General features: G+C 46.3%; 2 protein-coding genes across 7 annotated transcripts in view; one reads left to right on the top strand and one right to left on the bottom strand.

Annotated features, from left to right (window-relative positions):
* The window catches only part of TMEM40 (transmembrane protein 40), a 30,288-nt gene extending 28,220 nt beyond the window's left edge, over positions 1–2,068 (bottom strand). The window contains exon 1 of one of the 5 annotated variants that reach the window (XM_036030778.1): positions 1,781–2,068. In XM_036030778.1, the coding sequence (XP_035886671.1) occupies positions 1,781–2,066 (286 nt within the window). In that variant the 5' untranslated portion in view covers positions 2,067–2,068. The remainder of the gene's footprint in view (positions 1–1,780) is intronic. The other 4 variants (XM_028518959.2, XM_036030780.1, XM_036030779.1 and 1 more) reach the window with 4 other exon arrangements.
* A 16,994-nt stretch (positions 2,069–19,062) lies between these two features.
* The window catches only part of CAND2 (cullin associated and neddylation dissociated 2 (putative)), a 32,746-nt gene continuing 25,719 nt past the window's right edge, over positions 19,063–26,089 (top strand). The window contains exons 1-2 of one of the 2 annotated variants that reach the window (XM_036030776.1): positions 19,063–19,556; positions 24,542–24,685. In XM_036030776.1, the coding sequence (XP_035886669.1) occupies positions 19,489–19,556; positions 24,542–24,685 (212 nt within the window). In that variant the 5' untranslated portion in view covers positions 19,063–19,488. The remainder of the gene's footprint in view (positions 19,557–24,541; positions 24,686–26,089) is intronic. The other variant, XM_028518732.2, reaches the window with a different exon arrangement.

Raw genomic sequence — 26,089 nt, 5'->3', positions numbered from 1 at the left:
AAACTTTTCTGAGGCCCCCTAAATGTTTGAAAATGAATAGGAAGAAATCAAAAAGTCTTAAAAGGTTGTCCCTGACTCTAGCTCCCCAAGATGTGTGCCTATTTAAACCAAGCCAGTCCAGTCTCCTGTTTTTCATTCTCTCATCTAGGTTTTTCTGTCTTTTTGTCTCCCCTTTCTCCTCTCTCTCTCACACACACCCATACATTCGAGCACTTAGTTGGCAACAACAGAAACCAAAAAGGAGGTAGGTACTCAGTGCACAGAAAGAGCTTGCTGGCTCTTGAATATCCGACAGACTTGGATTCACTGCCTACTTCTACCCATCACAGATGTGAAGTCCTCAGAAAGCCATATCCATTCTCGGAGCTCAGAATCCTCTGGAAAAATGGGCATGACTGCAACCCAACAATGAAAAGACAACCCAATTTTAAAAGAGTCAAAGGATTTTAACAGACATCTCTTTGAAGAAGATAGACAAATGCTCAATAGCACATTGACAGATGCCCGACATCATTAGTCACTAGGGAAACACAAATCAAAACCACAGTAAGATACCAGCCACTTCACACCTAGTCGGATGGGTGATACAAGAAATACAAGTGTTGCAATGATGTGGAAATTTGGAGCCTTCGTACATAGTTGGTGGGATTATAAAATAGTACAGAGGCTTTGGGGAAAAATGTGACAGTTTCTCAAAATGTTAAACATAGATTGATCATATCACCAAGCAACTCCACTCCTAGATGTATAACCAAAAGAAGTAAAAACTTATGTTCACACAAAGATTTGTATGTGAATGTTTACAGAAGCAGTATTCTTAACAGCCAAGAGGTAGAAACAACCCAAATATCCATCACCTGATGAGCGAATAAACAAAATGTGATATAATTATACAATACAATATTATTCAGCCATAAAGAGGAAGAAGTGCTGACACATGTTTCGACATGTATAAACCTTGAAAAAATTATGCTTAGTCAGAAAGGATCATCTATGGTATGATTCCATTTATAAGAAATGTCTGGAAAAAGTACATTCACAGAGACAAGGAGCAGATTAGTGCTTGACAGTGGGAAGGGGAAACAAGGAGTGTCTGCCAAACAGTATGGGGTTATTTTGGGGGTAAGGTGGTGCTGGGACTGGGGTGGGTGGGGGCTCCCCTCTAGGCCATGTCACTTGTGTGAGCCTCTGACAGGCAGCGGGGCCCCCTTTCCCTGGGCCCAGATCTCCTTGTTCAGCACTTTTGCCCCAAAAGTGCCTTTCAGCCTGAACAGGGGAGACAACTGGCCTCGTCCTTCCACATCTGACAGGCCTGGCCCAGGGCCCAGAGTGGCTTCCAACGGAAGGACAGGAGGGTGACTGCCTCTACTTGCTGGGAGATTTGAGGGGACACACCCTCACCCTCCAAAGCTGTTTGGTCCCACAGGGCAGAGTGGGAGAAGCCTTCAGATATCTAGTCAGGCTTGTCATCTCAAAAATGGGGAAACTGAGGCTCAAAGAGGCCAAGGGGTTTTCTGAAGGTCAGGTCCCATTGCAAATTAGTGACAGAATCAGGAGTTGGGTACCTACTCTGCCTGCCTGAAGCCTCAAAACAACCAAGTGGGGTGAATATTTGTCACCCTCCCCCGATTTTCTAAGAGATGGGAGTCTGAGGTGCTCACCCAGATGGGAAGACACTGAGCTGGAATTCAAATCCAGGTCCATCTAGGAACCACAAAACATCAGGCTGTTGAAAGACCGACTGAGGTTTAACCCTTCACCCTGCCCCATGTCCCATTACCTGTGGTCCTGAGGCTTGTCAGGTACAAGGCGAGCTGTGTGTGGACTGTGCTGATGCCAGGCTGGGCAGGGGAAGAGGATGGCAGGAGAGGCCTCACCACGCCCCCGTGACGGGGAGAGGGCGGGGCATGACGTGTCCCTGGGCTCACCCGAGTGCATTCCTTCCTGCCAGTGCTATCGGCCCCAGGCCTTCCTGTCTGACTCGACTCTTCCCTATGAAACCCCAGGAGCAGCCAATGGGGCAACCATACCCCCAAGAACCACCCCCTGGGCCATAGCCATGCCATCTCTCTTCAGGGGCAAGTGATGTGGGGGACAGCTGCATCACTCTTGGCTGTGCTAAGCTCTGGGCAGGGAGGAGGTGGGGCATCTGCGAAGTTCCCCCTCCACCTGAATTGTGAGGCTGACTCAGGGCCCAGCCAGCCATGTGGGCTAACCCTATGCTACTGGGAAGGATGAGGCTGGGCAGACAGCAGCTGGAGGTAGGCGGGCTCAAGGGGCTAGAGACTTCTGTGAGTAGACTGGCAGTGCCCTCTTCTGGTAAAGAAAATGGTGCAGATGGGAAAACACAAGTCCTGAGGGGCGGGTGGGAACCAAACTCTCACTGCTAAGGCCAGAGTGACCCCAGCTCAGCCTGCCTCTGCCTCTCACTCACTTATCAAACACTCTGAAAGCAGGACAATAAGCAAGTCTACACTGCCCCAGTGAGCACCCAAGCCAGAGGGAGAAAGGCCAAGACAGGCCCCATAACAGCAAGGCCCTAGGAGCTATGGGTTCCCAGGAGGGCTTCTTGGAAGAGGAGTCACCAATTCTAAGCTCAGGCCAAAATCTTGGAGCCAACCTTTTCTCTTTGTTCTCTCATGCTCTGTGTCTAACCTATCTGAAAAGCATTGTTGGGCCCTGGCTGGCGTGACTCAGTTGATTGAGTGCCAGCCTGCGAACCAAGGAGTCACAGGTTCAATTCTCGGTCAGGGCACATGCTTGGGTTGCAGGCCAGGTCAAGAGACAACCACACACTGATGTTTCTCTCCCTCTCTTTCTCCTTCCCTTCCCTTTTCTCTAAAAATAAATAAATAAAATCTTTTTTTGGTAAACAATGCATAGTTGGACTCACTGTTGACATATCCTGAATTTGGCCCCTTTTCTACGTGGCAACCACCCTGGTCCAGACAATACAATTGCTAGTCTCCCTGCTCCTGCTCTCAGCCCAGTATCTGTTGTCATCACGGCAACCAAAGGGGTCCAGTTAAAACCCATCTCAGCTCACATCGTACCTGCTCCACTCAGCACCCTCCCATGGCTACCAGCACATTCAGGATAAAACTCAAGTTCTTATACAGCCCTACACAATCTACCACCCACCTCTTGCTCTCTCTGACTTTAATTCCTATGACTTCCTCTCTCACTCTGCCCCAGCCACACTGGAATGTGCCCCAAACACTCCAGGTAGGCTCCTGTCAAAGGCCTCCTCAGGGCCTTTGCCCTGGTTGTTCCTTCTACTTAGCATGCTTTCCCCCAGACAGCTACCTGGCTCCCTTCCTCATTTCTTCAGGTCTCAACTCAGATGTCACCTTCTCCACGCTGCCTTCCGGGGCCACCCTGGATGAAGCAGTAACCTACAGCACCACCTTTCCCTCTCAGCCTGCCTTATTGTTCGCCATGTGATGTACCATATATTTCCTTGTTATGCGTATTCCTTGTTATGTATTTGTTTGCTTCAGGATCCAGGACAATGTCTGACACATAGCAGGTGCTCCATTAATTTTGTTGAATAAATAAATGACCTGAAAGTGTAGCCCAAGAAGCATTGCAAAGGCATTTTAGGCAGAGGAAACCACATGCGCAACCATAAAGGCTGAGAGGTAAGGGGCACTGCTCATTTCATGAAGGTGGTGCCCAAAGTGAAGCAGGAACCCCTGCCTCCACCAAAGCCAAAGCCAAGCAAAGGTTTTGAAGGCAAAGAAAGCAATGCTGAAAGACATCCACAGCCACACAAAAAAGAAGATCCACAAGTCACCCACATTCCAATGACTGTAGACACTGTGGCTCCAAAGGCAGCCCTAAATATCCTTGGAAGAACAGCCCCAGGAGAAGCTTGACCACTTTGCCATCACCAAGTTCCCCTGACCATCGAGTCAGCCATGAAGAAGATAGAAGACAACAATACACTTGTGTTCACTGGATGTCAAGGTCAGCAAGCACCAGATCAAACAGGCTGTGAGGAAGCTGTACGACATTGATATGGCCAAGGTCAACACCCTGACCCAATGTGATGATGAGGAAGGCGTATGTTTGACTGACTCCTGACTATGATGCTTTGGACATTGCCAGAAAAATTGTGATCATCTCAACTGAGTCCAGCTGGCTAATTCTAAATATAAAAAGTTACACTGTAAACAACAAAAAAAGTGGCACCGCTGTGTTGAGAACCTGCAAACAACTCAATACAGTGGGAGAATAGGGGCCTGGGGAGCTGAAGGAAGGGAGAGGGAAAGCGAGAGAGGCGCGGCCTCAGAAGCCAGGCCAAGAAGGCTGGACATTGCCCTTAGAGTGATGGGGAGCCATGCAGGAGAGGCACGTTCAGATTAAGTTTTAGAGGACAATTTGGCTGCCATATTGAGGATTGGTGGGGAGGCTGTGAACGGCAGGCATCTGGTGAGCACAAGCCATTGCAGGGGAGATAAGGACAGGGTCAAGGTCATTGCATTGTCCACAACAGTAACCACCAGCCACATGTGGTTATAGAGCCTTTGAAATGTGTCTGGTCAGAATTGAAATGTGCTGTAAGTTTCAAATACACACTGGATTTCCAAAATGTGGTATGAATATAAAATATATACAATACCTTATTAAGATGTTTGTATTGATTATCTGTTAAAAAGATAATATCTTGGATATATTGATAAATAAAATATATTATTAACATTAGTTTTATTCCCTTCTTTTTGTTATTTTTATTTTTAAAGACTTTATTTATTTATTTTTTGAGTGAGGGAAAGGGAGGGAGAAAGAGAAGGAGAGAAAGATCAATAGGCTGTCTCTCCATGCCCCCAACAGGGGCCCTGGCCTGCAAACCAAGCATGGCCTGTTGGGAACTGTCCTAGCTGGTTTCAGAAGCTGTAACCCCCCCATGGCTAAGCCTGAGTAAGAGACCTTGGGACAATAAGCCACTAAGGAGGTAAGAAAGCTTATCTTCCTGCTAGGGGCGCCAGCCTCTGCCCCATTTTACTTCAGCCTGCTTGGCGCCAGGCAGATGACTGGTTAGCTAAAGACAGATAAGATTCCTAAAGGGAGGGATGACCTAAGACTGGCATGGTCATGAAGTGACCCTCAGGGAAGGACTTGGGGGGGCTATATAAAAAGAGGGTGATGGACCCTCACCCCTCAGCTTTGACATAACCTGAGTCCTCACTGTCTGCAAGAGGTCTCCTAATTTCTTGACTGCCTTACCTTCCCCTCTTGACTTAAGCCTGAATCAATGCCAAAGGGTGGTGCAGCCCTGGGCAGGAACAGGCGGGTGGTTCCCTGGGGCAATCAGCCCTAAGAAAGAATGCGTAAAATCCTGTGAAACCTGCTTTGCTAAGAGTGTCTTCAATGTTCTGATAAGGGTCCAGGCATGAAATAAGTTTATTTCCCAAAGTTTTATAGCCTTTTAGCTAACTGACCCTGACTCAGAATAAACCCTCATAGTTCTTTGTGTGTTATCTATTGTTTCATCATTACTGCCTGACAATGACTGATGAGCTTTACCTATATTCCTGTGCAAATTGAACCCAATAAAAGCCCATTGAGGAACAGTCTCATGGCCCTTCTCCTTTGAGAGATTGGCCACTTTTCTTCCCCAAGCAGATCAGGTCTTGGGTGGAGCCCCCCCCACACTGACCAGGAATAGAACTAGTGACCTTTTGGTTTACAGACAACGCTTAATCTCCTGAGTCACACCAGTCAGGGCCTTTTTGCTATTTTTAATGTAGTTACTGGAAAATTAATTTTTTTTCATAGGTACGTAGTGCTCACAGTATATTTATTTTGGACAGCACTGATTTAGAGCTTAAAATGGACAGGACTTGGTGGTCAACGGACTGTAGGGGGTGAGGGAGACCCTTGTTCTTATTGTAAGTCTCCACTCCCCTCCAGTGGCTCCTTTGTAATGACAGCATGGTCCAGAGGCAGAAAGAATGGGCCACGTGGGAGAGCCGATGGAGTTACTTTTCATCTCAACATAAGCACACACAAATAATTCATATCTTCACAGTAAGAACTATTCAGAAATAGCTGACAGAATAGACAACAAAACCTTTGTTCTGGAGGTACATAAGAAGAAACTTGAAGACCATCATTAAGCAGGAAAAAGGAAGTTGAATTAATTAGTTACAGTACTTTCAGAACTATAAGATGCATCTTTCCCCCCAAATTTGGGAGGAAAAGGGGGTTGGGTGTTATAGTCCGAAGGTAGCTTACCTGGCTCGCTGGGGGGAGGGGGAACAGTGGCCTATGTTAATTCATGTTATTAAATATTTTACCACATTTTTGCTTCAAATTTTTGTTTCCTATTTTCCTCCTCTAAAACCTAGGTGCATCTTACAGTCCGAAAAATTCGGTATTCTCAAAATGTGGTCCTTGGACCAGCAGCATCAGCAGCACCTTTTAGAAATGCAAACTCTCAGGTCCCATCTCAGTCCTCCCGAATCACAAACTTTGGAGGTGGGACCAACAATTTGTAGTTTAACAAGCCCCCAGGGTGATTCTGATGGCTGCTCAGGTTTAAGAATCACTGGACTAAATAATACTTCCTATCATATGACGGTTCCGATGGCTGGCAGTAGGTATCCAAAAATTCAGCCACTACCATCTGTTGGCCTACTAGTCCCAGGTTAAGGTACTTCCCCTGAGCAGATGCAGAGTTTACCTTGTGAAACACCTGGTTGTGTGAGAACTTGGCACAGGATGGAGGCACAGCCTCAGGGCATTTCCTATCTCTGCCGAAGGCAGATCTTCAGGGCTGTGAAGAGCTGCCAGAGGTGTAAGGGAGGCCTAGCTCAGCTCCATTACGAGGTAACCTCACTGCTATGTGTGGAGGGGTGGAGGGGGGTGGGGTGATTCATGAGACAACCTCCCATGACAGCCCTGAGGAGCCAGCTCAGCAGCTGAGCTTGGCATCCGGCTTCCCTGCATTCCAGAAATGCCAGCCTGGGGCCCATCTGACTCAACAAGCATGTGCACTCTGGAGACAACAGACAGCTCAGCCTCAGTCTCCACATCTGTAAAAATGGGGAGAAGGCGAGATTATTTGCGTAAGGTGCTCGCTCAGATTGGTGCCTGGACTGTCAGGCCTCACTATGCCTTGGCATTCTTGTGATGAACCATGAGATCCCTCAGGCTGATGAGAACTCCCCAATGACCTCTTAGGTCTGAGAATTATGCCTTGTAGGTGTAAAGGGGAAAGAATGTGCACCTACTATGAGCACCCAGTCCCTGACAAAGAGCTCCTAAAACCCTTGTAATTTCCTTAGATGATGGAGACAATAGGATCATTTTACAGAGTTCCTAAAGCCCTTGGGATTTCCTGGGTGATGGAAACCTCTATTGTTCTAATGAACCAACTCTTGGTGGGCTCTTGGATAGCTTCAGGATGAGGGCCATCAGAAAGACCAAACCAAGATTAGAAACTTGTAACTTTCAGCTTCTAGGGAGGGGAGAGAGGCTGGAGTTTGAGTTAATATTTAATGATGCTTTCATGCTGAGGCTTCAGTAAAAATCTCTAAGCTACGGGGTTTAGAGAACTTCCAGGTCTGTGAACACATCCACACACAAAGAAGGCAGTGTACTCCAACATGGTGGGGACAGAAGCCCCATGCTTAGGGCCCTCCCAGACCTTACCCTATGTGCCTCCTCGTTGGGCTGTTCATCTGTGTCCTTTATATCTATAAATTAAACCAGTAAACATAAGTAAACATTTTCCTAAGTTTTGTGAGCTTTTCTAGCTAATTATTGAACCTGAGAAGGAGTTTGTGGGAACTCTCAATTAATAGCAGGTCAATCAGAAGTGTGGGAGGCCCAGACTTGCAATTGGTGTCTGAAGTTGAAGAAAGGTCACAGAAATAAGCCCTTAACATTTGGGGCCTGTGCTAACTATGGGTAGTTAGCATCAGAATTGCTTGGTGTGGGGAAAAAAAAAAAACCCACGCATTTGGTATCAACACTTAAAATACTAGGATTGAACATATAAATAAATATTGTAGCTAATGAGAGCAAGATTTATTCCTGTTAAAGAAAGAAACTACAAATAAAGACGGGGGAGGCTAAAATGAATCCTGTGGTATTAGATTTAAACCAAAGATATCAATATACACTCGTTTGTGGGTATTATTATAGATACAACATCTTAGTCCACTAGGGTTGCTATAACAAAATACCATAGACTGAGTGGTTTATAAACAATAGAGGTGTATTTCTCACATTTTTGGGAGCTGGGAAGTCCAAGATCAAGGCGCCAGCAGATTCAGTGTCTGATGAGAGCCCAATTCCTTGTTCAGGGACTGACACCTTTTCACTGTGTCCTCAAATGGTAGAAGGGACAAGGGATCTCTGGGGTCTCTTTTATAAGGGCATTAATCCCATTCATGAGGGCTTCACTCTCCTAATTACCTCCTAAAGGCCCCCATCTCCTAACACTTTGGGTATTAGGATTTTAACATATGATTTGGGAGGACACAAACATTCAGACCACAATATATAGATATAGATGTGTATACATGAAGATATATATAATCATAGCTCTGTCTTCAGAGAAGTCCTAGAAGAAATGACATCAGTAGCACTGAGCAAACCCAGAACCAGATCTTGGTTTCTAAGCACCATTCTTCAGTAAAAGAAACCAGTACTCCTTCAAAAAGCAGATAGTTATAAAGCTGGAATGTGGAAGACAGAAAATTGTCCTTGAACAGCTTTTGGTGCCAGGAAAAAAGGAAGTGTTTAGAAAAGGATGGGGGCTTATAAAAGAACACAAGAACCAAACTGAAGGAGCTTCCAACAGCCAAACTGGGGACAATTTGAGCAAATACCTAGTAATAGTATTAGATTATAACTCAAAGTATAAAACGAATACAGATGAGACCATGAACATAAATAAATAATTGGGAAAAAAATAAATGAGGGAGAAGAGACAGCTCTTCCTTTCAGAAGAATGTCAATTAATAAATGCAGAAAGAAAGAGGGAAATAGAAAACCACCATTGGGCACTGATGATCATAACACCAATGACTGCTAAAGTTAGGGTGCAAGTTCAAGGAGAAACAGAGTCTCAAAGGGTCTCCTTCAATATACATATCGAGGACAATGTATAACATTTTATAAATTTAATTTTAAATAAATAAAATAACATTTAAATGTAAATTTCCAAAATTATAAATGTAAAAATTACAAAGAGAAACAGAGTAACTGTGCAGTGGAGAAGCCCAGCTTAAGCAAGACATAGCCTAGCCAAGGGACCAAGACTAACATCACCAGTCATTAGATACACGGGCACCACGAATCCCCTGTTACGGTGCACCGGAAAGGACACGATACTTCGCCTGTCATATTCTGGCCACAAAACCTATAACCTCAATCTAATCATGAAAAACTTTAGGCAAACCTGAATTGAGGGACATTCCATCAAGTAACTGACCAATTCTTTTCAAAAGGGCCCAGGTAATGGAACACAAGGGAAGATGGAGGGAGAGTCACAGATTAGAGGAGACCGAAGAGTGATGCCAACTAAATGTAATGTGGAGCCCTGAGCTGGACCCTGGAACAGAAGAAGGATGTTATTGGAAACATCAGTGAAATCCAAACAAGGTCTGTGGTTGGGTAAATAACATTGTACCAGTATTAGTTTCCTGGTTTTTATCACTGTGACGTCATAATATAAGATGCTAACATTAGGGGAAGGAGCTGGCTGAAGGGTTTATAGAAACTCTCCATACTATTTTGCAACTTTTGGTAAGTCTAAAATTATTTCAAAATAAAAAGTTTACAGAAGATACACCCAAAATATTAGCATCCAGAAAGATTTAAACTAAAACTATGAAAAAAAAAAGTCCAGATAAATTCTAACCAAGGGAAAACAGGCATCATTATATATATAACAAACAAAACTAGCTTCAAAGCAAAAAAAAAAATGTTACTTTGGAAAAAGATGATTACCAGGTAATGATAAAGAAGATGCTTCACAGGATATATAATGCATTTGTCTAGTAATAATGTAGTATCTAGTGATGATGCAAAGCTACATTAAACAGAAAATAACAGATTTACTAGAAGAAATTGACAAATCAGCTGCCAAAGTGGGAATTTTTAACACAGATTTCTCAGTAAGGGCTAGATTAAACAGGCAAGAATTATTAGGAATACTGATACCAATTAAGAAGATTGGTATAATAGACATACATAGAACCCTGCACCCAACATTTAGAAAATGTATGTTCTTTTCAGCACATGTAGATATTTATAAAAATCTATCATCTACTAGGTCATAAGTTGGGTCTCACAAATACTAAGAACTGGTCCTATAGATCTAAACAGCAGCATCCTCGGCTTTTTGCCACAAGGAGTCGAGTATCTCTCATCCTACTGTTGCAAAACCAATCCAATTTTTGGCTCCACTGTCATTTACTCCAAGGTTCCAGGCTGTACACTAAGTGTTTGCTCGGCTCCTCCTCTGGAACACTGTGTCCAGCTAGACCTAATTTCTCAGACTCCTTGGCAGTTAGGCTTGGCCATGTGACTGAGTATGGCCAATGGCATGGGACTAGAAGCAATATCTGGGACTTAAGACACTGGGTGCAGGCTCTTTCATACTCTCTTCCTTTGTGTTGGCTGGAACTTAGATACGCCACTGATATGCCACCTCAGTCAAGCAGTTGAAGACAGCATCCTCCGAACGGCAGAACAGTAAGTTGGAGGGAGCCTGTGTTCCTGAATACCTGAAGTGGGTAATGCTGCCCTGACAGCTTCAGAATTCTTATGAGAGAGAAATGCATATTGTTTTTGAAAGCACATAATGATTGGGAGTTGTTGGTCATAGCAGCTTTGTCTTTACCCTAATACATTAGCCTCACTCTGGACAAGAGCCTCCCACTGCCACTTATGACAGTAACAGTTATTTTTTGCCCTAATTATTTTTAGATTGTGATAAAATACACATGACATAAAATCTACCGTCTTAATCACTTTTAAGTGTACAGTTCACCGGTATTAAATCCATACATAACGTCGTGCAACCATCACCACCATTTGTCTCCATAACTCTTCATCTTATAACACTGAAACTCTGTACCAGTGAACATTAACTCCCTACTCCCTCTCCCTCTTCAGCCAAGGCACCCACCATTCTACTCTCTGTCTTTCTGAGTTTAACTACTCTGAACACCTTATGTAAGTGGAATCACACAGTGTTTGTGTTTTTGTGACTGGCTTCTTTTACTTATCATAAAGTCCTCAAGTTTCATCCATGTGTCAAAATTTCCCCTTTGGGAACAAATAATACTCCCTTGTATGTATAGACCACATTTTGCTTATCCATTCTTCAGTTGATGGACACGTAGGTTGCTTCCACATTTTAGTTATTGTGAATAATGTTGCTCTGCACATGGTAATACTAATATCTCTTTGAGACCCTCTTTTCAATTTCTTTGGATGTATACCCAGAAGCAGACTTGCTGGATCACATAATAATTCAATTTTCAATTATTTGAAGAATTGCCAACTGTTTCCACAATGGTTGTACCATTTTACATTTCCACCAACAGTGCACAAGGGTTACAACTTCTCTGCAACCTTCCAACACTTGTTATTTTCTGGTTTTTTTTTTTAAATTAATGTAACCATCCTGTGGTGATTACAAACAAAGTTGCTATGGACATTTATGTAAAAGTGTTAGTGTGAGCATATGTTTTCATTTTTCTTGGGTAAGTTACCTATGAATGGAATTGCTAGGTCATATGATAAGTATACTTTATGAGCAACTGCCAGACTTCTGGCCAAGATGGAGGCATAGGTGGACACACTGTGCCTCCTCCCACAACCAAAAGGACAACAACAAATTTAAAAACAAAAAACAACCAGAACTGACAGAAAATCGAACTGTATGGAAGTCCAGAAACCAAGGAGTTAAAGAAGGAACACTCATCCAGACCGGTAAGAGAGGCAGAAACAGGCAGCCGGGGCAGCAGCTGGTGGACCGTGTGAGGCAGTGGCTGGTGGACTGGGTTGTCCCACATTTGCATGCAGATAAACTGGGAAGAACAACTGGGGAGTGAGACAGACTGCACAACCCAGGGTTCCAGCTTGGGGAAATAAAGATTCAAAGCCTCTGACTGAAAACACCTGTGGGGGTTGAGGTGGCAATGGGAGAAACTCCTAGCCTCACAAGAGAGTTTGTTGGAGAGACCCACAGGGTCCTGGAATGCACACAGACCCACCCACCTGGGAATCAGCACCAGAAGGGCCCAATTTGCTTGTGGGTAGAAGGGGACGTGACTGAAAACCGGCAGAGAGCTGAGCAAGTGGTATTGTTCCCTCTTGGACCCCTACCCCACAGACGCAGCAATGTGGGTTGCCCTGCCCTGGCAAAAACCTAAGGCTCCACCCCTCACTACATAACAGGTGTGCAAAGACAAAAAAATATGATTGAAATGAAAGAACAGATTAAAGCTCCAGAAAATATACAACTAAGCGACAAAGAGGTAGCCAACCTATCTGATGCACAGTTCAAAACACTGGTAATCAGGATGCTCACAGAATTGGTTGGATTTGGTCACAAATTAAAGGAAAAAAATGAAGGTTACACTAAGTGAAATAAAGGAAAATGTACAGGGAACCAACAGTGAAGGGAAGGAAACCAGAACTCAAATCAATGGTTTGGAACAGAAGGAAGAAATAAACATGCAACCAGAACAGAATGAAGAAACAAGAATTCAAAAAAATGAGCAGAGGCTTAGGAACCTCTGGGACAGCCTTAAATATTCCAATATCCAAATCAGAGGAGTGCCAGAAGGAGAAGAGGAAGAGCAAGAAATTGAAAACTTACTTGAAAAAATAATGAAGGGGAATTTCCCCAATCTGGCAAAGGAAATAGACTTCCAGGAAGTCCAGGAAGCTCGGAGAGTCCCAAAGAAGTTGGTCCCAAGGAAGCCCACACTAAAGCACATCATAATTCTATTACCCAAGATTAAAGAGAAGGTGAGAATCTTAAAAGCAGCAAGAGAAAAGGAGAGAGTTACCTACCAAGGAGTTTCCATAGGACTATCAGTTGATTTCTCAAAAGAAACCTTACAGACAAGAAGGGTCTAGAAAGAAGTATTCCAAGTCATGAAAGGCAAGAACCTACATGCAAGATTATTTAGCAAAACTATCATTTAGAGTGGAAGGGTAGATAAAGTGTTTCCCAGATAAGATCAAGTTAAAGGAATTTATCATAACCAAGACCTTATTATATGAAAGGTTAAAGGGACTTATGTAAGAAAAGAAGATGACCAAAAATATGAACAGTAAAATTTCAACAAACTCACAACTGTCAACAACTGAACCTTCAAACAAACAAACAAACAAACAAACATGAACTAAGCAAACAACTAGAACAGGAACAGAATCACAGAAATGGAGATCACATGGAGGGTTGCTAGTCAAGAAGGGGAGCGGAGAGTGGGGGAAAAGGTACAGGGAATAAGTAGCAGAAATGGTAGGTAGAAAATAGACAGGGAGATGTTAAGAAGAGTGTAAGAAATGTAGAAGCCAAAGAACTTATATGTACAACCCATGGACACAAACTAAAGTGGGGGTGGGGGATGCAGGTGGGAGGGGGTGTGCAGGGCGGAGAGGACTAAGGGGGAAAATGGGACAACTGTATTAGCATAATCAATAAAATATATTTTAAAATAGATTCTCTTTGACCTTTAGCATTTAAATTATGATGTGTCTTGGTGCAGTCCTCTCTGTATTCATCTTGTTTGGGACTCTGTGCTTCCTGGACTTGCATGTCTATTTTTCACCAAATTAGGGAAGCTCACATTCTTATTTTTTCAAATAGATTCTCAACTTTTCACTCTCTCTCTTCTCCTTCTGGCACCTGGGTGATGCAAATGTTAGAATGCTTGAAGTTGTTCCAGGGGCTGCTTATACATTGCTCACTTTAAAAAGTTTTTTTTCTTCTTGTTCTGATTGCTTGTTTTTTGCTTCCTTATGTTCCAAATCATTGATTTGATTCTCGGCTTCATCCACTCTACTGTTGTTTCCCTGTAAATTGTTATTTATTTCTATCAGTGAATCCTTTGTTTTTGACTGGATCTTTTTTATGCTGTTTAGGTCCTCACTGAGTTACTTGAACATCCTTTTTTTAAAAATTATTTATTTATTTATTTTTAGGCAGAGGGGAAGGGAGGGAGAAAGAGAGGGAGAGAAACATCAATGTGTGGTTGCCTCTTGCATGGCCCCCTGCTGGGATCTGTTCCACAACCCAGGCATGTGCCCTGACTGGGAATTGAACTGGCAGCCCTTTAGTTTGCAGGCCGGCACTCAATCCACTGAGCCACACCAGTCACTGCTTGAGCATCTTTATAACCAGTGTTTTGAACTCTGCATCTGATAGATTGCTTATGTCATTTTGTTTAGTTCTTTTTCTGGAAATTTGATCTGTTTTTTAATTTGTTCCATATTTCTTTGTCTCCTTGTTTTGGCAGCCTCCCTGTGTTTGTTTCTATGTATTAGGTAGAGCTGCTATGACTCCATGTCTTTATAGCATGAGCTAATGTAGTACGTGTCCTATAGGGTTCAGCGGCACAGCCTCCTCTATTACCCAAGCTGAGTAGTTGAGGTGCACCCTTCATGTGGGCTGAGTATACCCTCCTTTTGTAGTTGAGCCTTGGTTGTTATTGGTAGGTCAATTGGAGGGGTTTACCCACGCCAGTCAGCTGCAAGGACTGGCTGTGACCATGACCACCAACCTCCATGGAGGATCAGATGTGGTCAGTAGCTGTCCACTGGGTACACAAGCTCTGGGGTTTCCTGGGTAGCACAGGTCAAGTTCAGCCCCAACCTGTGTTTTGCCTGGCCTGTGCTATATAGATCAACCTGAGATGGTTGCTACTTGTGCTGAGCTTGGAGATTCCCAGGGGAAGCCAAATTGTGAATCTAGGCTGGCTGCTGCTAGTGCCATGCCTGGGGCCACTTTGCAAGAGGTACAGGGATTAGGGGCTCACTGAGTTTGCTGGCTGTTGCTTGTTTGAGAAGATTTAGGAAGTTGTGAAGCATGAGCCAAGATCAGCCATTCATATGGAAGTCTCTGCTAATAGCTTGGGTGAGCCCATAAATTGGGTGAGATGGAGTCTCAGGGGATCTCCTGGGCAGGGCAAAGAGTATTAACCAGGTTGTCAACCTGGTTACCTGCCTGCTGGCTCTGTGGCTTTGTCAGTGGGAGCGTTCAGAAAAGGGACAATGGTCTCTCTGTCTGGGAGAAAACTGTCCCCCAACTCTTGCCTTGATGTCAGATACTTCAGTTCCTCCCTGTATGCTACTGGTACCTTTCAAGCTGCTACCCAGGTGCTGGAGCTCAGAGGGAGTAGGTGAGTCTGTGTGTGGGCTCTTTAAGAGGAACTGCTTGGGACGCCAGAAGTTTCTTCTGCTGATTGAATGAATCCCCACTGGTTTTTGCAGCCAGAAGTTATAGGGATTTATCTTCCTGTCACTGGGACTCTGGGCTGGGGGGCCTGGTGTGGAGATGCCACTCCTCACTCCCAAGATATCCCTCCTGAATTTTTATCCACCATATGTGGGTGTGGGACCAGCCCATTCTACATCTCCAACCCCCCACCAGTCTGGATGGATGTGGTTTCTTTAATTACATAGTAGTCAGGCTTCCATTCAACTTGATTTCTGATGGTTCTGAGTGATGGTTGTTCTAAAATTCAGTTGTAATTTTTAAAAATATTTTTATTTTTTAAGGCTTTATTTATTTTTAAACAGAGGGTAAGGGAAGGAGAAAGAGAGGGGGAGAAATATCAATGTGTGGTTGCCTCTCACATGCCCCCTTCTGGGGATCTGGCCCACAACCCAAGCATGTGCCTTGACTGGGAATTGAACCAGCGAACCTGTGTTCGCAGGCCCACCCACGCTCAATCCACTGAGCCACACCAGCCAGGGCAGTTTAGTTGTAATTATGATGTGGTTCTCTGAGGAGGTGAGCTGTGTTTACCTATGCTGCCGCCGTGACTGAGAGTCTTCATTATTTATTTAATCTTTTTTGACTTGTAAAAATATATTCACTGACTTCTAAAATTATTATAAAATATTGTTCAACGCACAAAAAACTTGTTAAACTGCATGTTTTTTCATTCCCCTCCTTTTCAATGAGACACATTTCTATGTAGCAAAGAACAGCTTGATAATTTTTACCTACTTATATACTGTACCTATAATCATCACCCCAATCAAGAGAGAGAATATTCAGAGCAACCCCCAAAGCACTACCTTTGACTCTTCCCTATCAGTTCCCCTGGTAACTACTATTCTGACTTCTATCAGCTTTAGGCTACTTTTGCCTGGTTTTGAACTTCACACAAAAGGGACCACACAATAGACATTCCTGAGTCTGGCTTTTTTTTATTCATTATAATATTGCTGAGATTCATTCATGTTATCTTGTGTAGCCGTAGTTTGTTAGTTTTCATTGCTGTGTAGTATTCCATTTTAATGACTACACCATTGTTTGTTTATCCACTCACCTGTTGCTGAATAGTTGGGTTGTTTCTAAATTTTGGCTATGCTGGATAAAGCTGCTGTAACCAGTCTTTTGTTGAAAACATTAGCATTCATGTATCTTGAACACGTACCTGAGAATGGAATTGCTTATCTGAGCAGGTTGAGGTAGGTATATGCTTAGCTTTTGTAAATATTACCAAGCAGTTTTCCAATGTAATTGTGCAATTTAAAGCTCCCATTATAAAATAATTTTGTTTGTTCCCACCCTCAATAATACTTAATATTATCCATCCTTGTACACTCCCATCACTTTAAATACCGCCCGTGTGAAGACCTTCCATCCATCTCCATTTCCAATGCAGTGTTCTCCCCTGATGCCAGCAGTGTGTCCAATTGTCAGCATGACATCTCTTCTTGGATGTTTTGTCAGTATCTCCCAGGTAACAGGTGAATGCAGACCTCTCAAGTCCTCTTTCCTCTCAAAGGGTTCCTTTCCTTGGCTTCCTCCTCCCTATCATCTACTCAGCTGGTCCATCTAAAAACCTATAATTTTTCCCTTTTTCTCACCTCCACATCCAATCCTTCAGCAAAGCTGCTATATTCTATTTCTATATTATATCTACAATCTGTCCATTTCTTCCCATCTTCACCATCATTCCCCTAATGCAAACCACCAGCATTCTTGAATGCTGGGCAGCCAAGGGGATATTTCTAAAAATAAATCAGTAATGTTACCTCCTTTCTTGTTGCCCTCTAGTCACTCCCTAGTTCTGACATAAAACCTAACTTCTCACCTTGACCTGAATGGTTGTGAATATTCTGGCCCCTACCCATCTCTCTGACCTCACCTCCTTTCTTAGGGGACTGACCACATTCCATCCTCTTTTTTTCTTTTTTAAATCCTCACCCAAGGACAGCTCACTAATTTTAGGGAGAGGGGAAGAGAGGGAGAGAAAGGGGAAGAGAAACATCAATGTGAGAGAGAAACATCAATTAGTTGCCTCTCTCATGCACCTTAACCAGGGGCAAACCCGAAATCTAGGCATGTGTCCTGACCGGGGATTGAACCGATGGCCTTTTGGTGTGTGGGACAACACTTCAACCAAGTGAGCCACACTGGCCAGGGCCCAGTCCAGCCACTTTTCTTAAATACATTAGGTTTGTTGTCACCTCAGGAGCTTTGTACTTGCTGTTCCCCCTATATGGGAAACTCTTCCCTCAAATCTTTGCCCAGCTGCCTCTTTTTCATTTGTTTGGGTCTCAGCCCAAAAGTCTTCTCCTTAAAAAAGGGCCTCCCTGACCACCTTGGCTCAAGTTGGCCCTCCACACCCGGGTACTCTCTATTCCTTTACCTTCTTTTATTTTCTATATAGATCTTAATTTTTCTTATCTAATCACTTACTTTTATTTTTTTTTTTAAGTGAGAAAGGGGAAGGGAGGGAGAGAAACATTGATGTGCAAGAAAAACATGGATTGGTTGTCTCCCATATGCCCCCAACTGAGAACATTGTCTGCAACCCAGGCACATGCCCTGACTGGGAATCCAGCCAGCAACCTTTTGGGTTGTGGGATGATGCCCAACCCACTGAGTTACACCAGTCAGGGCTAATTACTCACTTTCTTAATGCTCAGGTCCTCTGATGGAATGTAAGGTCCCCAGGGGCAGCGGTTGTGTGTGTCTGCTCCCCTGCTATGTTCCTACTCTGCAGAACTACATTGTCCAATATGGTAGCCCCTAGCCACAGGTGGCTATTTAAATGTAAATTAATTAAAAATAGAGTTACATTTCACTACACTACATTACACGAGTCACATTTCAAATGTTCAATAGCCACTTGTAGTTACTGGCTACAACATTGGATAGTGTAGATGTAGAAAATTTCCAACACTGCAGAAAATTCTGTTGGACAGCACTGCTGTAGAACCCAATTACTCATAATAATAAGTACCCAATAAGTGTGTTATTAAATAAAGATTTCTTTTATCACCATCTTATGGGTCAGATAAACACAGACTGGAGAGGTTGTCTTATTTTCCCAAGGCCACACAGCCAGGAAGTAGCCTAGCAGGGATTTGAACCCAGGATTGCCTTGATCCAAAGTACACGATACTCCCTTTCTCAAGAGCCATCAGCCCTCTGGCTATTTAGAGAGGGTTCTCCTTGTCCTCCGACAGCCTTCTGCCCTGAGCTTGTACCTAACTGTGGGCAGCTTTATGGAAGAATTGTTGCTGCAGGTACTAAGGATGCTGGGGTCAGTCCTAATTCCATTCCAGATTAATTGGTTGTGCCTCTCTCGGCCTCAACTGCATTGCTATAAAATTAAGAAACTGACCTCGATGGTCTGAGGCTTGGGGATGGCAGGACAGGGCCCTGGTGTGGCTGGGTACACTCTTCAGATACTGTCCGCCTCTGGGGCAGGCCAGCGTGAGGAGTGGGGTGGGTTGGAAGGGCTCCGGTTGGCTTGACCTACAAATAGCAGCTCCTGTTCTTTGAATGCTTACAGAGGAGAAAGCTGAGGCTTAGAGAAGTAATTTAGCCAAAGCTACACAGCAGGGGAACTGGCGGAACTAGGATTCCATCCTGAGACTGTGATACCATGCTTATGCCACCAAGCAGGGCTGAGGGGTACAGAGGGCAGAGCCAGGACTCACAGGAATCGCGGGGAGGAATGGTCCTGTAATAAGTGGTAGCTCCCCGACTCTGGGGGTGTGCAAGCCGGTGCTGGGCCGTTCACGGGCAAGAACTGACGCCGGGCTGGACGCTCAGGCTGGACCGCGGAGCCCTTCGCTGGCCCTCCTCGGCCTCCCTCCCGCAGTGGCAGCGACAGAGGCTCCAGCACTGCGCCGGCGGGGCGGGGCCCGGCGGGGGCTGCTATTTCGGTCTAGTGAGCGCAACCCGTGCGGCTAGGCGGGGCTGGGGGCGCCTGCGCCGCCATATTCCCTCCCGCCGGCCGGCCAGGGCGCGCAGCAACCATGAGCACCGCGGCCTTTCACATCTCCAGCCTTCTGGAGAAGATGACGTCCAGCGACAAGGACTTCAGGTGCGCCTCGCAGCTCCGCCCCGCCTCTCCGCCTCCACTGAAACCCTGGGCCTTCCTCCCCACCAGGGGCATGGACCCACCCCCGGACCCTGCAGTCCCACTCATTTTATCCACGGCTAAGCCCCGCCCCTTCGCTGAGACCCTCCCCTCCCCTTCACCTCAACGCCCCCATGGGAGCTCGGGCTGGCTTCTCCCCGGATTTCATCCTCGCCCTCTCCATGACTCTAATCCCTGCTTTATCTCCGGCCATGCAAACTTCAATCCCTGCCTCCTGTCCCCCATTAAAGCCCCAGCTCTGCCCCGCTGCACCCTTCCTCTGCCTCTTCTTTCTTCATTTACACCCACCCCTCATCCAGCCCCGCATCTGATGCACCCACAGTGAAGCGAGGGACCACAGCGCTGCCTATGCTTTACTGCATTGAAACCCGGCCCCTTTCTGGGATTACACTCCGGGGTTTACTTGTTCACTGGTAACCTCAGCAACACCCCCCCACCCACCCCGCTTCTCACAATCACTCCAGGCCTCCTCCCTGCACAGGAGGTCACACTTTCCCATACCCTCTGCTCCCAGGTTTGCTTTGATGCAGCTTGAAGGAGAGGGGTGGGCTGAGTGGTCTTGCAGGCACAGGTAGATGATGGTTGGGGGGGGGGGGTCTAGGTTTTGGATGCTCAGTTTTCTTCTTCCTCCTTCCCCTAACATCCCTGAGCCTCACAGGAACAGGGCTGAAAAGAAGAGAAGAAACCTGTGGTCCAACTCCCTCACCCTCAGGGGGGAAACTGAGGCCCAGGGATGTTTGTCCCATGGTCACACAGCCACTGGACCCTGTGAGCTGAAAGGAGCCCGCAGAGACCAATATAGCTGCACCCACTTACTGAATATTCTATCACTTTATCCCAGAGGCATGAAGGGCCTAGCTACAGCCACAGAACTAGAGTGGAGGACTTGGGGCCCAAATCCAGGTCTGTCTCACTTAGAGACAGAGATCTTAGTGAGGCCATCTGATTCCAGCCCTCTGGCAGGTGAGGAGATTGACCTTTCTGCCTTCTCAGAACCCATTCCTCAACACTCCTCAATAACCTCTAGTACAGCTTTTGTAGAACCCTCAAAGGGTCCTGGGTTCAAATCCTAGTTACAACCACTTACTGGCTATGTGATCATGGACAGGTTGCTTAACTTCTCCTGAGCCTCAGTTTTTGTTCCTATAAGATGGGGATAATAATAGAACCCACCTCAGAGGGTTGGTGGGAGGATGAAATGAGTCAATGCATGTGCAATGTTTGGATTAGTGGCTGGCACCAGGTAACCATGTAATAAATGGACACTATTATGATTCTGTGCACAGCAGAAATCTGTCATGTCCTTTTGCCACTCTGGGCTTTTACCTGGAAGTTCTGTGCCTCCCTTCATGTCCCCCATTCACTTGGCTAGCTCCTTCTCAGTTGTCACTTGTTTGGGATACCTGCTAACTCCCAGGCAGGCTTGGGCACCTCCTCTGAGTTCCCACACCTCTTCTGCCCATGTTTCTGCTGCATCACATCTTGGCCTTGGGAGACCCAGGGCTCCTGGACTACAGAATTGTGTGTTTCCTTTTTGTATCCCAGAGCCTGTTCTGTGTACACAGTAGGTGCTCAAGGAATGTTTTCTGTGTCCCGGGTTCCTTGCTGTGCTGCACATTGTAGTCTCATTCAGTCCCCCTGTCCACCTGGGTGATAATGATTATTCTCCCTGTTCTGCAGAAGCTTGGAGAGGTGAAGTGACTTGCCGCAGGTCACACAGCAGAGGGGATTTTGCACCACTGTTTCTAAGGCTTTAGGTTTAGTTCCTAGGAGAAGGAGCTGGTCCTGCCACCTAGAGCCTAAGAAGCCCTTTCACCCTGCTCTGCCAGCGGCCCTGAGAACACTTAAAACCACCCAAGTACATGAGGATGGTGTCTATTTTTAGAGTTCAAATACCAGGGAGGCTGGGTCCTGCAGACCAGCTGCCCAGGCACCCGTGTGGCCAAGTGTTTCAGCTGAGCTGCCTCTAAGGTTTCTCTGGAACGAAACAGAGGCTGTGTCCTCTGGCTCCTAGAGGCAAGCAGTGACCGCAGATGGAGGTGGGCAGGGTGGAGGGCGTCTTAGATTCCTGTTATTCCTGGGCCCCCACTCTGGGCAGGAGGCTGCCCGGTTCGCACGCAGACTCCAACAGTGAAATGGGTAAGGTGGTAGTTCTGGCAGGAATTCCCTCATCATTACTTGAAAACACAGTAGTGTTGGTTGAGGAGCCAGAATTGACTGGCAGGCTAATTTTCCTCCTAACTTGCTATGTGACACTGGGTAGTTCCTGCAACCTCTCTGAGCCTAGTTTCCTAATCTGCCTCCTGCTAAGAACTCATTGTTCTCTTAAAACCTCCCAAGGAGGACAAAGAAAGTTCTCATTTTATAGGTGGCAAAAGTGGGACTCAGGAGAAGAGTCTGTTGCTCAGAGTCACCCAGTTGTTAAATGACAAGACCAGTGTATTTACTTAAAGCCTGACTTTGGTGCTCAAGCTGTTATCTGCCAAATTAAACAGTGTTCTGTACACCCTCATTGTTACTGCCACACACAGATGCACAATAGGGCTTTCTTTCTTGAAGAGCCAAGTGCTCCCAGGACCCCACGGATATCTGAAATGTTGAGGCATATTTCAGAAAGGTTTATTTCTGAGTTCAGGGTTTCACACAGCTGTTTGGCTCTGAGCCCTGTCAGAAGCTAACTCTAACCCTTCCCCCCTTCCTGCCTTCTCCCTGCCCCCCACCCCAGCCCTCTTTCGACCTGTTCTCTGTGGGGCCTGAGTTCTAGAGATGAAACTGACAAGCCTCTGTGTCGACAATTCACTGGGGGAGACACACTGGTGACCAAGAGTGCAGTGTAGTATAAGAGGTGCTGTGATGGAGGGGTGCAGACTTCTCTGAGAGGTCCTGTCTGGAAGAACCAGGTGTGCTGAGAGAGGGTGGGTGGGGGATAGGACAGGGCGATCAGAGGAGTCATCCCTGGGGCTGATGTCAGCTGAGCCCTTGGCAGGTATTCAACAGATGGAGAAGAAAGAAGGGGCAGGAGGCCCATCTTGGGCAAAGGAGCACACCCTTTGAGTTGCCAGGCTGAGCTGGGTCTCTGTGGGCTGCAGCAGAAATGCAGCTCAGAGGCCCTGCCTGCCTTCTGAGAATGTTTCCTCAGTTGAGCAGACCTAGGAGTGCATGTGCCTGACCTGGACCTCGGCCTGGCTCAGATCCAAACCCCTTCCTTCACCTTGCCTTGGCTGCTTCTCCGACAATGGCCAGGCCCAGAGATAGGCATGGTCAACCCTGCCACTCCTCCTTCTCTCAGCAGCCTGAGGCTTATCCCAGCTGTTAAAAATAAACAGCTATGACATCGACAGGCAACCTCCTGGTAACAGGGTGGTATGAGCCGCCATGACATCCAGCGGCAGGTCTGAGCCTGCAAAGACATGGCTGACTGTGACCGATTTTTCAGAGGGTGGGGGGATGGCAGCGGAGGGCAGGGCTTTTGGTTGACTGGCTCAAGTCAGAAACCAAGGCTGGTGTGAGGGGGTGGGGTACCCTGTAGGTCAGCAAAATCTGGAAGCTTCCTGAGGTTACCACTCTGGTCCCAACTTTGTGGCATCTCTCCTTGCTGCTCTGTCCTGCTTTTCCCTCTAGTCTCCATTCTCAGGTGCCTGCAAGAACCTGTGAACAGGTGGAGTGGGCCTGGTAGGAACCTGGTGACCCAGAGAGTGTGTGTTTCACCCAAAGAGGGCAGCATGACTTGACTAGAGCAAGTTGTCACCAGGACTGTCGGCCCCGCTGCATTCAAACAGTCTGTCTTCAGGAGAATCCGGAACTCGATACTTTTATGTCAACTCTCCCAGCTTTCAAGTATTGACAAATAATTCAAATTTTTGAAAAACATTTGCAAGATGGACACAGCTGAGAGCTGCCAGTTTAAAACTCTGCCCTCACCTCTGAATTTTGGCAGGAATGGTGCTCCACAGTGCCCCCTGCAGCCCCAACTCTCAATGGTTTTCCAGCTCAGACTGCCACCCTCCACTGTACTTTCAAGTCCCTGAAACAGGGCATCAGGACACACGGATCTGCCCACCCAGGGGCAGGTAGCCCTTGACTGTGATGCCCACCCTGGGCCAGGAAGCCAAAGCTGGGGACTGGTCAGCTGTCAACAACAATGTCTAAGGTGTGCCCGGGCCCATTAGTATGGCCTAGAGCAGTGGTTCTCAGAGAGTGGTCCCTGCCCCTCAGCGTCATCCAGGAACTTGTTAGAAATGCCCCAACTCAGACCGGCTGATTCAGACACCCTGGGGATGGCAATCTTGCTGGCTGCAGTTGGAGAACCATGGGTCTGAGGGCAGGGTTGGTTCTGTGAAGTGGAAGTGTGCAGGGTTAGCCCCCTCCGCTTTCCGGTAGAGGGGTTGCTTGCTGACACCTGACTTGGCTGGAAGGTGTCTGTTCAACTTTCTAGTGTGAATGAGATGTGCATGATGTACTGTGTCTTTATAATAATGGCAGTGCCACTCACTGAGTGTTTATTTACTGAGCGCTCGCTGTGTGCTGAGCATATCATGTGCATTATTTCATTTTATCTCCCATGCAACGCCATGAGACAGGTGCTATTCTCATCCCCATTTTTCGGACAGTTCAATGAAGGCTCAGTGAAATGAAGTAGCTTGCTGAAGTTCACATTTGTGTAAATGGCAGAAGCAAGAGCCATGAACTTTGAAGCCCTAAGTATTTTGCTAGTAGGCTGTGCCACTCTTAGTCAGCCACGGTGTGGCAGTTGGTGTCTCTCACACACGGTCTCCCTGTGGTAGCCTGACCATGCCCACAGCCCAGATGATCTACTCTCCCTTAAATCTTTGTATCGAGGTCTGCTTCTGGGGGAACTCTTAAGATAATTCCTAAATCACTGGGGCCCCAGAGCTGCTCAAAAATCCTCCTCTGCCCTCCCTGCCCAGGTTCATGGCCACCAGTGACCTGATGTCAGAGCTGCAGAAGGACTCCATCCAGCTGGATGAAGACAGTGAGCGCAAGGTGGTAAAGATGCTGCTTAGGCTCCTAGAGGACAAGAATGGCGAGGTTCAGAACCTGGCGGTCAAGTGGTGAGTGTTGGCCTTTTTGGGGACAGGAAGGCACCCTCTGGCTGTACTTGCCCAGTGTGGGAGTGTCCTGGTCATCCCTGTCCCTTTGGGCTACAGTCTCTGAGAGAAGAATTGCTAAGCAGCTCTTGGCATCCCAGGGAAGTTGGACAGTGACTCGGTCTGGGTTCCCCCAGAAGTGGAACCAGCAACAAGTGTTCGCTTACTTGTAAGGTTATTTGAGAAGTGATCCCAGGAAAATCCAGTTCGGGAATAGGGAAGGAAGAAAGCCAACAAAGCCTGCATTATCAAGCAAGTTGCTGCTGTGGGGAAGCACCCTGTTGGGAGCCCCTAAGAGTGTTCCCACCTGCCAGCTCTCTATCAGTCCTAGGCTAAGGGCTGCTCCTGGGGTAGGGTGGAGGGTGATGCATTCCCTGGCACCAGTGAAAGCTCTCAGGCACAGATGCAGGTGCTGGCACTGGAAGGCAGACTGGCACGCACCAGAGTGGTGAAAGCTGAAGGGACATAGTGATCCCAAAAGTCTTTGCCCTTGGCATCATGAGGCTGTGGTCCCAAGATGTTGGCCACTTACATCCAGAGCTGAAAAAGCAAGATGGGATATGCACAAGGTGTGTGTGGGGTGGGGTGGGGGAGGTCAGGGGAGGCAGAGCAGGGCACTGAATCATGGCAGAGGCCAGTGGTCAACAGAGACCAGGGGCACTGCTCTCTAACAGTACTCTGTGAGCTGGGCCTGGGCATCCTGGGCCGTGTTAGTGAATTTCAGCTTGATCCCAAGAGCAAAGGGAATTCAGTCAAGAGTTTTATGCAGAACGTGACAAATCTTCCATACACCTCCACAAGGCGGCGCAGAGAGACAGGTAAACTGTGGTTTCCCACCAGCACAACCAATATCCCCTTTTTACAGCAGGTAGTCTGAAATACCCTCTTCTTCTCATGAAATGACATTCGTACATGTTATAACCTGCCTGCACACAGTTTCAAAGCTGTATACATAGTGCCCTGCACTGTGACATAAAGGAGAAATAGAAGGAATGTGGTTCAGGGTAAAATAGTATGCTTCTGTAAGTGCTCAGGCTTGATGACAGCAGAGTGATGGTGAAGTCAGGAGAAGCCTACACCTCAGCGTAGACTCACTGTGAGTGCCACAGCAATAGCAGGCGGGAACAGGGAAGGGGGGATGCTGGGGACTCAGATACCACCAGGGGCATTGCTGTTAGTGACAGGATTTTCTGAAATGTGCACTATTTCCTTGCAAAGTTTCCCAGAAAACCATAGAGTCTTCTTTCAATTTACCTGATAATTACATTCTTGGAAAATTCAGCATATATTAAGAGTGCAAAAAGTACTTTGTGTTTATATGTAAAATGAAATGAGGTTCGGGACTGAGATGATTATAGAAAGGCTTTT

This window comes from Phyllostomus discolor, chromosome 7, assembly GCF_004126475.2.
Source record: "Phyllostomus discolor isolate MPI-MPIP mPhyDis1 chromosome 7, mPhyDis1.pri.v3, whole genome shotgun sequence".
Lineage (NCBI taxonomy): Eukaryota > Metazoa > Chordata > Mammalia > Chiroptera > Phyllostomidae > Phyllostomus > Phyllostomus discolor.
Note: the sequence above shows the minus strand (reverse complement) of the source record. Positions and strands in the feature narration are given on the sequence as shown.